The 14,288-nt window shown below is 40.4% G+C and overlaps 2 protein-coding genes across 4 annotated transcripts; one reads left to right on the plus strand and one right to left on the minus strand.

The window, feature by feature from the left end:
• Positions 1 to 254: 254 nt before the first annotated feature.
• Positions 255 to 3,063, plus strand: lbx2 (ladybird homeobox 2). The gene is made up of 2 exons (XM_048970783.1): positions 255 to 954; positions 1,908 to 3,063. The coding sequence occupies exons 1-2, from the start codon at positions 630 to 632 to the stop codon at positions 2,366 to 2,368; spliced, it is 786 nt and encodes a 261-aa protein (XP_048826740.1). The 5' UTR covers positions 255 to 629; the 3' UTR covers positions 2,369 to 3,063.
• A 3,896-nt stretch (positions 3,064 to 6,959) lies between these two features.
• On the minus strand, positions 6,960 to 12,847 carry pcgf1 (polycomb group ring finger 1). Of its 3 annotated transcripts, none has more exons than XM_048971653.1 (9): positions 12,691 to 12,847; positions 11,413 to 11,518; positions 11,127 to 11,279; positions 10,899 to 10,970; positions 10,680 to 10,785; positions 9,463 to 9,508; positions 7,924 to 8,007; positions 7,353 to 7,433; positions 6,960 to 7,148 (listed from the first exon to the last, which is right to left on the minus strand). In XM_048971653.1, exons 1-9 carry the CDS (start codon positions 12,820 to 12,822, stop codon positions 7,098 to 7,100), a joined length of 831 nt encoding a protein of 276 aa, XP_048827610.1. In that variant the 5' UTR covers positions 12,823 to 12,847; the 3' UTR covers positions 6,960 to 7,097. The 3 variants fall into 3 exon arrangements, with proteins under 3 accessions (XP_048827610.1, XP_048827609.1, XP_048827611.1); XM_048971652.1 differs by having other exon boundaries at positions 7,924 to 8,010; XM_048971654.1 differs by lacking the exon at positions 12,691 to 12,847 and adding an exon at positions 12,468 to 12,607 and having other exon boundaries at positions 7,924 to 8,010.
• Between the last annotated feature and the right edge of the window lie 1,441 nt (positions 12,848 to 14,288).

Consider the following 14,288-nt stretch of genomic DNA (forward strand, 5'->3'; position numbering starts at 1 on the left):
TTATGACGTAACTCATAGGTTTTATAAACAGGAATCTTTACTCTCCCTTTTCAGTGAAATATACATGGGCAGCACGTGGTTCCCTTAAGTGGAAAGTGGAGCAGCAGATGCATAAACCTTTCAAGCCGTGTCTTGCTTTTTTAAATTTGGTAACGCCGGGGAAACTCCTCCTATTCCTGCGTCCAATTAATTAATGTGGCCTGGCCCTTTAAGACTCGGCGCCGGGTCAGTAAATGGTGTAGTGTTTCTCTAATTGATCTTCGCCCAATCAACAATAACATAAGTCGTTAGCGGTCGCTGGCTTTTCTTGTTCTGCGAGACGCTTTTTCTTTGTGGCAAATCAGCCCTGGGGCAGTACCGTTATACTTTTTTAGCGATTTTAATGGAGTTCCTCAGAAGACCCAGGGCTTTCTTAAAGGGAATACAATTCTGATCCTGCTGTCTGCAAAAGCGAAGTCCGGCTGGAAAGAATGGTTCTTCTCGAAAATCATTTCACTTCAGAGAAGCTTTGATCGTGCAACAAGGGGGTGAAGCGAAGACGCGGGCAAATATATAATCGGAAGTTTCTATGACCTTTTGAATGAAATATTATCTACTGTTATTAGAAATAAACATTTCGAGGGAGTACGATGACCTCAAGTAGAGACATGAAGGCAGGCTCTGTGTTGCAATCTAGCAGCGAGGAGAGGAGAAGAGGTGCTTTGGATCAACTTCCACCGCCAGCTAACTCCAACAAACCGCTCACTCCCTTTAGCATTGAGGATATTTTAAACAAGCCCTCCATAAAGAAGTCGGCTGCCAGTCTCTGTCCGCCGAGAGTTTTAGAGAAAGTGACCGGATCGAGTGCTACCAGAAACGGTATTAACACTCCGTCTTCCCCGCTGTGTGCTCTGGAAGAGTTAGCAAGCAAAACTTTCAAAGGTCTGGAAGTCAGCGTTATCCAAGCCGCCGAAGGTATTCATTTTAAAAATTGTTTTCTGTTAATCGCCCATATCCGATCCGTGTCGCTTATGAAACAAATGCAATGCACGTGTATGGACTCCTGTACAGGAATGCGTGTTATTTTCCATTGGCACCTACAGCCACCGAAGAATGCACGAGGGCCTGTATGAAAACAGTAGGTCAGCAATACGCGTATAGCTGTGATATTTATCAACATAATGTCCGTCTAATATTTAAACGGTCAGATTTAATTCCTTGCAAAAAATATATATATTAAAAAATACAAAATTCGGCCTATGAGTATTAAATCAACATAAACAAAAAATGGTGCCTGTACAAATGACCGACGTCAGTGTTCAGAGTCGTTAAAAACATTAGTATTTAAGAAATATTGCGTATAACGACGTAAATATTGTATATGACGACCTAGACATAGTTGTAGGTATTTTTGCATTTAATTTAAATGAAACCTGATAGGAATCGGTTTATAACTGTTATTTGACAGTTTCTTGTAATGGAATTTTTCATAATCAGCTGTATTTTTAGCACTGTACTGTTTGAAACAAATATGATGACCAGTACTTATAGCTGGTTTTAATAGTGGATATAACATGTTCCTGTAAAATTTAACGCAGAGATTTTTTTTATTCATGAGATATTACAAAGGAACACAGCCAATATTGCTTGTTATATTAATGTATTTATATAGTATGTGAATATTAATAGCTCATAGCTAGCGTTCAAGTCATGTGTGGTTCTGTGTAGTTTCAGTAAGATCCGCCTAAATTAGTACCATTTTGCATTGCCGTGACGGATAGCAAAAATACGGGAATGTGCGTATATAAAATGTTTTGAATTATTTGCCGCTGTGATTGCTTGAAGATGTATGCTGTGTGCTCGAAGGCCTACAGCGTGTCCGACTGCTTCCTCTGGGAGTTTAACGCTGGTGTTTGTTTTCGTTTAAGGTCGTGAGCATCTGAACGCTTTCGGCCAACGTCAGGCCTCAAAAAAGAGAAGAAAGTCGCGCACAGCTTTCACGAACCATCAAATCTATGAACTGGAGAAGCGATTCTTGTACCAGAAATACTTGTCCCCGGCGGACAGAGACCAGATTGCACAACAGCTGGGTCTGACCAACGCTCAGGTCATCACCTGGTTCCAGAACAGGCGGGCGAAACTCAAGAGAGACTTGGAGGAGATGAAAGCAGACGTTGAGTCGCTGAAGAAGATCCCACCGCAGGCTCTCCAGAAGCTGGTTAGCATGGAGGACGCTGATGAACCCCAAGGCGGCTCTGGAGCCGTATCCCCCAGCATATCACCCTCCTCGCAAGGGCACGGGGTCTTTCCGCAGTCGCCTTTCTCATCCAGAGACCAAACCACCGACGAGTTTTCAGAGGAAGATGAAGAAATTGAAGTGGACGATTGAAAGTAGGCCTGTGTTATAAGAGGGGACACTTTCCAAATACTGCACGGACAGGGACTACTTTGGGAATTAATGTTCAAATGAAGGACGTTTTGGTTGAAGTTTTATTTATATAAAGGACTGTAAAAAAATACATAATGAGATGCTTCTGTATTAAGCTTCGGCAAATAACGTGGGGAATTATGATTAAAATTACTTTTTTAAAGTACCAAATTACTTTGATTCATGGTACAAGATTTCAGAAGTGTGTATGTACGTTTTGTGTTTCCTTTACTGTGTTCGTAGGGAAACACTTGCAAATTTGCCTCTTTTGATAAACCATAAATCGCACTCATTTTTATAGCTGCTAAGAAATCATCTCTACAAAATTGGTGTTTTTTTTCCTCATATGTGTGCAAGTAAAGGACGCATATTTTAGGAGAAGAGTATGTTATTGTCTTTAAATACGTAGCTGAGACAGTGGGCTGTTCATGCAGAAATAATTTGTGGAAATTTTAATTGACCTTAAAAATGACAGATTCGTAGGATTTTTTTTCTGCCCATCTCAGTGTAGTCTTTAAAACTAACCAGACTTCAGACATGGACTTGCAAACAATCACCTAATCTATAGGTATGTTCTGTATATAATTTAAATAAAACGTTTAATGGAACCTCTTATTATGGCAATTTTATTGTAACATTCTATTTAATCTTTATTTCTGTAAATAAAGGGATTATAATATTTAGCGTTTCCTGACATGACGTGTTCTCTGAGCCTCGGTGTGCATTTCTGATTGTCATTTGCCCTTGTATGTCGCTCTGCGTTAAATGGTAAGGACCGTCGTGGTTAAATGTAACTTAAGTCTCGGGCATTGATGGGTTATAGAAATGTCTTCGCGAAGAGTCGACAGAGGAGTCTGAGCTGCTTGGGTATACAACCTAAAATGTCGATACAATTGTTTTAAGGTGAATCACTTTTGTGTTCGTAAATGTTAAAAGTATTTAGTATGTTTTTTTATATATACAAATCCCATACAAGTAAGTCTACAGATCAGACTACCAACAATGCCACGTTTGATCTTAGCGTTGTGGGACTCGTGCCTCAGAGGCAAGTAAGCACGTCTCTCCCTTACGACTATCAGTTAGAACTGTTGTTGTCACAATATGGTTCGGACAGGCCTGGTGTAAAATGAAGCTGTGGCCGTCCCGATCCCATATGGTTTATGAATTTTCTCTTAACACAACCTAGTCGGCATGATTTATTAGTTTAACCCGCCTTTCCGTACTTAAACACTTTCCCTCTGCCGGCAGCAATAATACCACGCATCTGTGCCTCTTCTGTGCTTCTTTTAATTTGTGTGTTAAAAACGCCTATGAATAGTAATTGATTAGCGAGAGGTTCCTAATGAATAAATCTCAATAGGAGGCCAGTAGAAAGGGAGGTCTATTGCCTTTATCTCCTGCCTTCTCGTTGTCCAGGCTGCAATCTGCTGGCAAATCTTTTGGTCCATTAGTAACATTTAACCAGATCAAGGAAAGCTGTTTGTGCAGGAGAGAATGACCGAGCTCCACTGAACACAATTGACGCAATCGGTTGGAATCGCCAAAGGGTTGAAAAGTCAAGCAGTTTTTTTTTTATTGTTGCGTTGTGAAACGGATCCAAGAACTTGCCATAAATGAGTTTTCGCCACAGAAACGAGACCAGGCTTATTCTTCATGTAGGCCTATCACGTTTATTTCAAAGTTTACTTTGCGTTACATATAATTTAGAACATTATTTTCGGATTCAACACATGCTTTTGGTATGTATTTGTTTAATGTTTCATTGAAAGTTTTGTGGAAATGAGGTTTCTGTCGGCCCTGTCCTTATGAACATTACTTAACTGAGAGTAGCACACACTCACACAGATGCTGAAAGGTCCCAACTGCAGCGTGCAGATTACCGGCGCCATTATTTCAATATTCCACCATACCCCGAATATTTCTCTTTTTTATGAACGCGCAACAGATTAATATATACTAACTGTGTATATACAGTGTTTTTATTGTTGACTTCGTTGAACTGTGTAGCGTTTAATGGCCAGCCGGTTAGACGCGCAAGCCATGCATTCACCATAAACACTATTTCTCAGTAAGTAAATATTTTGTGGTGTATTTGTTCATTTGATTCCTTGTCATGTTTGTCGGACCCGAGCCTATTAAATGCACGTACATTTAATGCAAAAACACACTGCACCCACGCAAAAGCCTGCGGGTCCGCTTATTCTGTGGGTTATGGGTGAGCTATGCTGCAGCCTCTCTGTAATAAACGTTTGATATTGTCAATTTTTTCCCATGTAATTGTCGGTGTAAACAAAAATCATTATGCAAAAAATCGAATGTTTCCTGGAATAATCCCCATTGTTTATTTGAAATGTCTGAACTCCAGGTATATCCGAACAAAAAGTATTATTTGATGAATTGAACTAATACATACGGATAATCATATCGGCGCATGATTTTATTAAAAAATTACAACTTCGATTATTATTCTGCATGAAATATAAATTGTATTAGTGTGCCTGTATGGTTTTGGATGCTATTGCTGTCACTATTTATAATAATTTCTTTCACAATGAAAACCTTATTTTAACCCGAAACCATCTATTATTTTGCGTATGAAAACCTCTGTTTAAAGTCGCGCAATATGCCAATAGTTCTTAACAATAATTTGCCTGTATAGGTGAAAATGTTTTTTTTTTTGTGTGTGTGTGTGTGTGTGTGTGTGTGTGTGTGTGTGTTATTCACCTGGAACCATTACGTAGTATAGGCGCAGTTTCATTTTAATTGGTTTTGTATTTCCTATGTAACTTTCATATTAAATTGATTAATTTTATACTGAAATGTTTAATATACGACACTGTCACTTTTATAAAAAAAAGTGTATTATAAATCTGGATTTTCTCTTCAAAATAACAGTATGCCTCAAAAACGCAAAACGTTTTTTAAAAAAATCACAACAGCAATAACGATTTATCGATGCTTCTTTAAATATATTTTAATATGCCATTTTCTCTCTTAACTTTGAAATAAAAATGCAGAATTTAAATCAACGTTATTTTTTCTTTTAAAATGTAACAGTATTGTACGTGAGATTAGAGAAAAACAAAGCGTCGCTTTATAGCATGAGAGATAAACTGAAACAGAAAATATGCAAATTGTGTCATTTCCGCCTGTTTAAATAATTGTTCTTTTCATCGAAAACATCATCCTACATGATAAACAACGCATTTCACTATATCGCTGTCACCCCACTTTTTTAATACGCAGCATCTACGCAAGGAAGGAAAAAAACAGCCCAAAAGACTGCAACAAGATAGCATTATTAATACATTTCGTGACATTAATTACATATTTCATACATAAAAGTGCTACGAAAGTTTCTCGAAGGAATTTCCTGATTTTTTTTTGTGTCTGCCTTCGCTGTTCCTTGAAATCCTGTTACCGCGCCTGTATGGCGAACCAAAACCTAATTTTCTGGATGGTTAATTACATCGTTTCTTCCCTGACATCATTGCTTGTTGGCATTAATTTGGCTTAACTAGTGATTAATTATCTAGCTTTAAAGTCATCCCACTTTGTTTTCGAAATGTCTTGATTATTTGCATTGCGCATTTTCTTTATGCACGTCGTCACGCGCCGCTTAACATACAGTTTGAGTTTTATTCGCAAAACACTGTAATACAAACAGCGATTTGTATAACATCTAGAAATATTTCGAATATAACGTGCAAGTCAAAGATTTTTTTTAACGGATTTTTCCTTCATGTAGCTGAATTCACAGGTCAGAAAAGCATCTGAACAACATCTGTCAGGTGCTTCATAAAACAATGAGTTATGAAAACTTGAATGTCGTAACTTTATTTTTTTATAAATAAATACACGGCACTCCATCGCAGCTACTGTCCGAATAGAAAATATTAAATTAAGTCATACCGGTAACATTAACCATACGCCCTGGTAATACTAATGTAACAGTAAGAATTTCTTTGTATGGTATAAAAATGTTACATGTTAACTCCTGTTCTTAAACGCCGTCTCATCTTCACAAAAAACCGAAAGTATATACAATGTCTATCAGTTGTGGGGAAAGCGCGGCATACCCTGTCATAATAACGCAGCGCTTCTTTGTAAGTTAATTAAAACCAATACCATCCTATAAAATTAATTGAGTTTACTTGCTCCCCCTTAAAACCAAGACTTTCTTATACGGAAACCCGTTTCTGCAGTTCCTTCTTTAAGAAACTATTTACAGTATGCGTTGACTTCTCCATAAGAAGCGCGAAGAGCGCCACCTTGTGGTATTTTCAGAAAACGTGCTCGTTCCCCAACCCAGTGATCAGTCCGTTTGGTCCAGATACTGTGCTAATATTTCACACAGTAGAAAACAAATATCAACCACCGCCAAACACTTGTTTCTCATTTTTCAATGAAATGACATCTGATTTTAGACTGTTGCTGGCAATACACGTCGTTATACGTTTATTGCCATGGGCAATAAACGCAAACCCAAAGCGCAAGGTCGGCTTTCAGGGGACGTCCAGAAAATATTACTACTCAAAGAAAGAAACAAAAGAAACTTTCACAAAAATTTATTTAAAAATACAAACAAAATCTAAGTACATTTATATACACATATATACAGACCTAATTAAAATAGATTATCTAAAATACAAATATGTACAACACAGTGCTGTTTAAAACCGAACCAATCCTATCTTGTCTGCTTGTCCTTGATTGTGTAGTGAAGAACCAGGGGCTGTGCCTGTGAGAAAAGGAGAAATTAAACCTGAGTTTATACTTATAACACAAAACGTATTTCTGTTGGGACAAGTCAAACTTGTGGTTTATACATATGTGCACTGACAGAGCGTTCGTGAATAGAAAAACAGGAATGACACGCAGTGAAATGAGAGCATTTTTAACAGAGAATCGGGAATGCTCTAGACTCTGGTGCGGGCCGTCGTACCTTGCCAAACCAGTGCAAGAGCCACAGCTGTTTCATGGTCATGTGATCAGACAAGCACTCATTGTTGAACAACATCTGGACCTGCAGAGGTAAGACAGCACATTAAAATATATTTAAATATATTTCAAGATCCTGAACAAAAATATCAGGCCATCTACCCAGCTTATAACTCCTTTCCTCAGTCTGGGTCATGCAAGGCCGGGGTCCTGTATGGAATGGCAGACCATTGCAGGCCATACACATGCACATTACAGGTAAATAAGAGATGTTGGTTAGCCTAACTGCATGTCTTTGGACTGCTGAAAGAATCCCATAGAAATTGGGGGGTTATGCAAAGCTCCACACAAATGGAACTCAAAAGGTAGAGGAAACAGCGCTACCCTCCAAGCCACCCATAAAACTACAGCCGGAAATTCCAGGCACCCGTTCACTTCCCATCAGTGTACCAAAGGGGCTGAAACCTCGTACCAAAAAGTCATCACAGCCAGCAACAAATCAAGCGAGTGTGTGACACCTGCTGTGACAATCCGGCCCGCTCGGCATGGATCACTGCAGCAAACCAGCGACTGACCTGCTGCTTCTCCACGCTGAGCCGCTGACACAGCACCCGCCGCAGGTGCCGCACCTCCGCCCGCGCCGAGCACCGCACAAACTTCTGCTGTGAAAAGGCAAGCGCAACAGATCGTCACATCGGTGCAGCCTGCCGACCGCAGCTTAGTGTTACAGAAAGCAGTGCACCATTCACAACATAAAAACTACATGACGTGAAATTTAACAACAACACTGTAAAGTCCTCCTTGTTCTTTAAACTTTCTTGGGGAGCCAAAATTACTTAGAGGAGCAAAGCCCCAGAGATATCATCAAATTTAGCAATTTTGCAGTAGTTTGTCAAACATATTTGATAGGGTGTAATTTCTTCTTAATTTAATCAAAGTGCTGTAAGAAGAGGCTGCCCCAAGCAATAGTGCTATTCAAAGCTTTCACTCTGAACACATAAATATAGGGAAATTATACATTATAAACTGATTGGTTAAGCAGAAAGACTGAAGCTCATCATCGTTCAGACCACTACAGCTAACATCACCCTCTTCTTCACAATCCTCATACTCACTACCTCTTACTCTGCAGACTGGGACAACTAAAGTTAACATAGAGAACTAACAAAAATCATCGATGAGCGACTGTAAAAAAAAATAAAAAATCAAATACAAGTTTAAATAGAAAACAGAAATTAACTGAAATTAAGGAGAAGTTTCAGCAAACTGGATCTATAATAATCAAGTGAAAAATTAACCTGCACCTTCTAAAATCATTAATTGCTTCAATTGATCAACAGATGTCCATAATCACTGTTGCATACAGTGTACTTAATAATTAACAATGAAATTTCAGTACCCGCAAACTCAAAAGCACGCTGATTAATCAATTTGTTTAAACGAATCCCAGAAGACCTTCTGTTTACATTCTATACCAATCACAACAAACCCCAAATACAATCTACATACATTTTGACTATACATACGCTTGGTCACTCTAGATGAAAGACTGCATTTTACAAGCAGACAGGAATGACTGACAAAACAAACAAGTGTAAAGCAAAATTCAAGCCAGTGCTGCCACCTACTGAGGAGGTGGAAAATGACAGCATGAATTAGATTGCTTTGCAACCATTGCCATCAGCAGAATAACTATAGTCAAGCATCAAGTATTACCAAGTCGAAATATAGCTATACGCCACATTCTTCAGACAGAATATGCAGTTAAATCCACTATAAACATCTCAACACCTTAGTTAACCATTTATGCTACTGTAAAGAAAACGCAAAAGGTCTTTGTGACAAGTCTGCAAGATTGAATATGCGAATAGAAACATAGTTGCAGATATAACTACATGCGGATGGGTGGGTGCCCACGGCAATGCCTGCGACAGGCTTAACTTCTTAGACATTAAGGCGGTGCTTGCAAGAAAAGAGTGACATCATTTTGTACACACTTCATTTCCACACATTCGCAAGAATGGACTGATAAGCCTAAGATGAGAAAGCAGGCCAATTCACAGAGAAAGACACACTTTATAGCAGGGCTGTGTCAGCTGGGATGGAGCTCTTACCCGTAGAGTCAGCTTGCTTTTATCTCGCCCCGTAGATGACGATGAACTGCAGAACCATGGGAAGAAACTATATTTTAAATCGCACAGTCAGACACAACCAAATACAGATTTAACTTTGGCAGTGATAGGTTGTTTTAAATGGCAATATGTTCCCAGACACTTAATTGCACTGCAAATGAAAAATGCCAACCGCATTGCAGTTTTGGTGTATTCCATTAATCAAATCAGATTGCAGTATGTAATTGTCATTTTGAATATGTAAAGAGTGAAAGTCTTTAAAACTGGCATTTAGCTATTCATTTGGCAACTATTTTAATTCTGGACACTGAATTAAAAAAATGTTCAAACCTCAAGAAGCTTTCACTGATGATTACAATAATTTAAATGCAAACACAAATTCAGTCTGTTTGGCTGGGGCATCTGCAACATTTCATGGTGCAATAAAATTCAAAAGAATAGCTGTGTTTGTCTTTATTACCCACCCATTCATTAACAATGCAAGTGCAATCCAGCCCCATCATACACAAAGGACCGGGAGACAAGTTCACACGTGGAAGGGGGGGGGGGATCAATAGTTAAGCTGATTCTTTTTTCTGTAACCACAGTCGATTGCAGGCCATTATTTGGTGCTGTGCAAGGTAATTAAGAAACGTATTCATGGCACGGTCAATGAAGCACAGCGTTGTAGAAGATTATTCACAACTATTGACGAATGACTAACTTTTCAAACAAACAAAATTATCCCATCCATTAACATTTGGGGCAATGAGGGAACCTGACAAAGCAAAGACAAATGTGACGCACTTTCTGCCCTCCTTTCAGGCTCCTCCATTCATGCTTGGACCCGTCTCCTACGATTGAGACCTCCACAAACTACACAGCCTCCAAGACCCTGGGGACTCAAACTCTTAGACAGGACATCGAGGACCGGATCGGGAGCATGTTCTAAGAACAGCCAGACTTACAGCTTGAATTACAAAAGGTTATAAAGCAACTATGATCTGACACCATTTATAAGCTTTCTAGAAACGGCATTTTCAACTCATGCCCTGTACCAATAGCTGTGCTTTCCTTAATAAAATATGGTTTGGAAATTCATATAATGCCCATGTTTTCTGATGCATACAGGAGTGATTTTAGTTTCATTTACGCTACAATCAATATGAAAAGCACCATATTATCAAAACAAAATTTGAGTTATGAGAAACGCACATTACCTCTGTCTTTCCAGGCAGAGAGAGACCTGTTCATCATATCTGTAGAAATGGGCTTTGGAGTGGTCAAAGCTAGTGTAGGGCAATCCTGCCATGTCAGGTTCTGCATCTGAAATGCAAAAAAAAATAAAAATCATTACTTCAATCACTGGAACACAATTCCCTTTCTGCTGCAAAATTTCATACACCAAGGAACAGTGCAGACCACCGCAGGTCACGTACCATCGCCAGAGGACTGGACAACTCGTTCCAGACCTCGGGACTGGTAGAATTCCTTTATCCTTTTGTCCTCACCTGTGACACAGAGACATGGAAAATCAACTGGCACTAGATCCAAAATGTCTTTTAGTCCAAACAGTAAAGTAAAGGTGCAGTAAGGTTTCCAAGGGCAGATGGGGAGTAAATTAAACATCTCTCAGGGTGTCAAAAGGACATGTTCGACACACTTACTCTCCTGTAGTCCTGGAACCAGCTTATAAACAATGTCCTGCATCACTCGGTCAAGCTTCAGGTTCAGCAAGGGTTGCGTCTCATGGATTTTTATGTTGCACATTGGACAGTACTTGCTCGTCTGCAGGTATTTCACGATACAGCTCTTACAAACTGCAGGACAGGGGGACAGGGGGTAAAAACTGTATGCAAAAATCAAATCAAATAAAATCAAGGTCTAAACATGACCTAAAACGAGGTCACCTATCGCACAAAATACTTTTTCACACGGCACTGCCTCACTTACATGTATGTAAACACTCTGTAATGGTTGTGGCATCAATGAAGTACCCAGCACACAGGTAGCAGACAATGTGCTCATTCAGATCTTTTATTTTTAACTTCACCTCCTCCTAAAAAAAAAAAAAGTTACACGTCAAAAGTTCACACTTCAAAATACTTTAAACATCCATATCAGTGCAGTTGATCCACACCACTTTCCTTGCCCCTTTCTTAATTAGATTTTAGGTATAAGCATTTCTCTTTGGAGAGGTCAGAGTATACACTTCATCGACTAAAACGCAAGTTTAAATATTTTGTTGTGCCTTTTGTTACACCAAAAAATGAAACGAAAGGGTGAACATAAATGAAATGATCGGGTTTCAAAAGTAGGAGAGCACTGACTCAAACCGGAACGTACTGATACTGAAGATCGTGAATATACAGCGTGGGAATTAAACCCTTTTTCACTGTAAGTGCATATTTTACTGGCGCTAAAAACTTTCTCGATTACAGTAGCATGACCTTTTCCTGTTTTAGTCAGCGACCAGACATGTCACGATTTATGGGTGATGCTTAACAGACGGGTTTTCGGCGACGCACGTGCTACTCCACGCGCCGACGATAAAAACAGGTTAACTTAAAATAAATTAAAATGACTGTCCATCTCTGTAAAGACGTCGATTGGCGGAGTACCCCTAAATCAGAGATGTCATACGCGTAAACGATGGACGTATTACAACGGCACTAGCCACTTGGTTTGGATTTAATAATAAATATACAGGGTGTTGAAATAGTCGACGACGCTCTCGAATATTCGAGAGAACAGAAAGGAGCGCCGCGCTCGGCATCCCACCGGCCGGCCGGCCACATCTCCCTCCGGCCCCGGCCCCCAGTCCCACAGCTAGGTGCACACGCCGCGCCGCCTCAGACCTGGATAATTACCCGAGAAGAATCTCTTGGAAATCACCGCGCCATTATTTTCAAGGAGGAATCGCATATACGCGCATTTCTTTCAAACCGGGCCGATTTAATTCCGGTTACGACAAGAGTTAAGTTAGTAATTTACGCATAAGAGCTCACTGCGCAGGTCTCGCCGCCGTGCGAGGCATGGGAAGGCAGAAGCGCTCCGCTCACGCCTGCGCAATTACAGACCGCGAGACTGCCGCTGTCCATCGCTGCTCCGGCTCGAGCGGACCGCGCGCGCCCTTCCCCTTCCCCTCCTATTTATATGCGGTTCCCGTGAGCCCTGGCCGACCGGCCGACCGCCACGGCCGCGACCGCGACTCGAGGGTGCGGCGCGTACCTCGTTCCTCAGCGGGTCGAGCTTGTAGACGGACTGCAGCTGGTTCCTCAGTCGCATAGCTATCGCGATCGGTCCCTGCGCCGCCATCTTTGGCCGGATAGGCTCACTTCCGGATAAGGAAATTGTTGTCATAACAACTAGAGCGATCGGCACGAGATGGACAGTGCACCGGTGCGCAGAAATGATCCGTCGCCGCTCCGTTAGTGTTACTTTTTTGAGAATTTTAAATGAACTTAGATGAATAGACATCCAGTGAATCTCAATCTATTTACATTGTGCTACCGTTTCTTTTAACCAGTACTTTAGTATGAATTAATTTGTAGTTTTAAAACCGCTACGGGGGTCGTTACATAGGATAACACCCACTTTATTACACTCGGAGCACGCTGCAGTGTTAAAACAAGGAAGACGTTTTTGTAGTTAAAATAGTCGGTATATTCTACTTTCTTGTTCACGTGAAATAATGATGTCCTCATAAATTCACGTGAATATCACTTACAGAACATTACATACGAGTCCGTGCGATTTTTGTAGTTGTCACACGTGTTTGCTGCTTACGATTGTGAGCACTTAGACTCTAAATGTCTCTAAACTCTAAACTTAGACTATAAATGTGATATCCAGATTGACTAGCATGCCGTCCAGAGTGTTCCCCAGGGAAGCGCACTATTTTGTGCCTGGGATAGGCTGCAGTGCCCGGGATCCTGACCAGAACAAGCGTTTGCAGGCTGGGCTTGACTGCCCCCCTGGAAAGTGTAGCGTCTGGCATTTTCTCAGGGAGCGATCATTGTGTGGGCAGGCAAAATGTATTGTGGAGTATCCCCAGGCTGGCAAAAGTTATATTGGAGGCCACCACCCCCACTCGGAAAATTTTATCGATGCCCCCCCCCCCGCCCCGCTCGTCAAAAGTTGCAGTGGGGGACCCCAAAGGCCACGACACCACAGCCAATTTTTAATAACAGTCCAGCCCTGGTTAGAGGATGGATGGATGGATTGTTGTAGAGGATGTATGTATGGATGGATGGATATTAAGCGGACTCCAGCGCTTTCAGTGTTAAAGTATGTTGTCATGCTGCCAGTAGATGGCAGCACAGACATAGGGCTCCTTAAGTGTCGCATTCGGTTCGCAATGTAATTAAGCGACGCACCGTACATTATTTGAAATAATAAAATATATAACGTCATCACGTTTCTTTAGTGAGTAGTAATGTAAATCGGAAATTACATCCTGCCTTGATACCAGCTGTACCTTAATACCGCTCACTACATATATGCTGTTTGTTTGCATTAAGGTCAAAGTAAACGAGGTCGTGAATAAAATACGTCAAGTGAACAGAACCACAAATAGATTTCCAATAGTATGCTTTATCCAGTGCCAGTATTTATTAGGCACGCACTGCGTGAAGTGTCTTATCAGGAGTGACATCTCATTACTGTTCTAATGAATAAATAACTTGCATTTGCACTTGGCAACTTTATTTAGCCAATATTTTATATAGTATGTCATACTTTTTATGGTATAATGGTGTTTATGTTAAAGTAAGATCTCACCTTTCCCGAAAACGCAAACATGGATAGTATTGCAATTAATTGACGGG

The sequence above is a fragment of the Brienomyrus brachyistius genome, chromosome 12 (genome assembly GCF_023856365.1).
Source record: "Brienomyrus brachyistius isolate T26 chromosome 12, BBRACH_0.4, whole genome shotgun sequence".
Taxonomy (NCBI): Eukaryota; Metazoa; Chordata; class Actinopteri; order Osteoglossiformes; family Mormyridae; genus Brienomyrus; species Brienomyrus brachyistius.

Excerpts from the sequence above, each read along its gene's own strand:
- lbx2 (XM_048970783.1), top strand. The coding sequence starts at position 630 with ATGACCTCAAGTAGAGACATGAAGGCAGGCTCTGTGTTGCAATCTAGC. Across the intron at positions 955-1,907 it reads CGTTATCCAAGCCGCCGAAG|GTCGTGAGCATCTGAACGCT; the intron begins GTATTCATTTTA and ends TTTTCGTTTAAG.
- pcgf1 (XM_048971652.1), bottom strand. The coding sequence starts at position 12,822 with ATGACAACAATTTCCTTATCCGGAAGTGAGCCTATCCGGCCAAAGATG. Across the intron at positions 9,509-10,679 it reads CTCTGCCTGGAAAGACAGAG|TTCATCGTCATCTACGGGGC; the intron begins GTAATGTGCGTT and ends ATGGTTCTGCAG. Across the intron at positions 7,149-7,352 it reads TCTTGCACTGGTTTGGCAAG|GCACAGCCCCTGGTTCTTCA; the intron begins GTACGACGGCCC and ends CTTTTCTCACAG.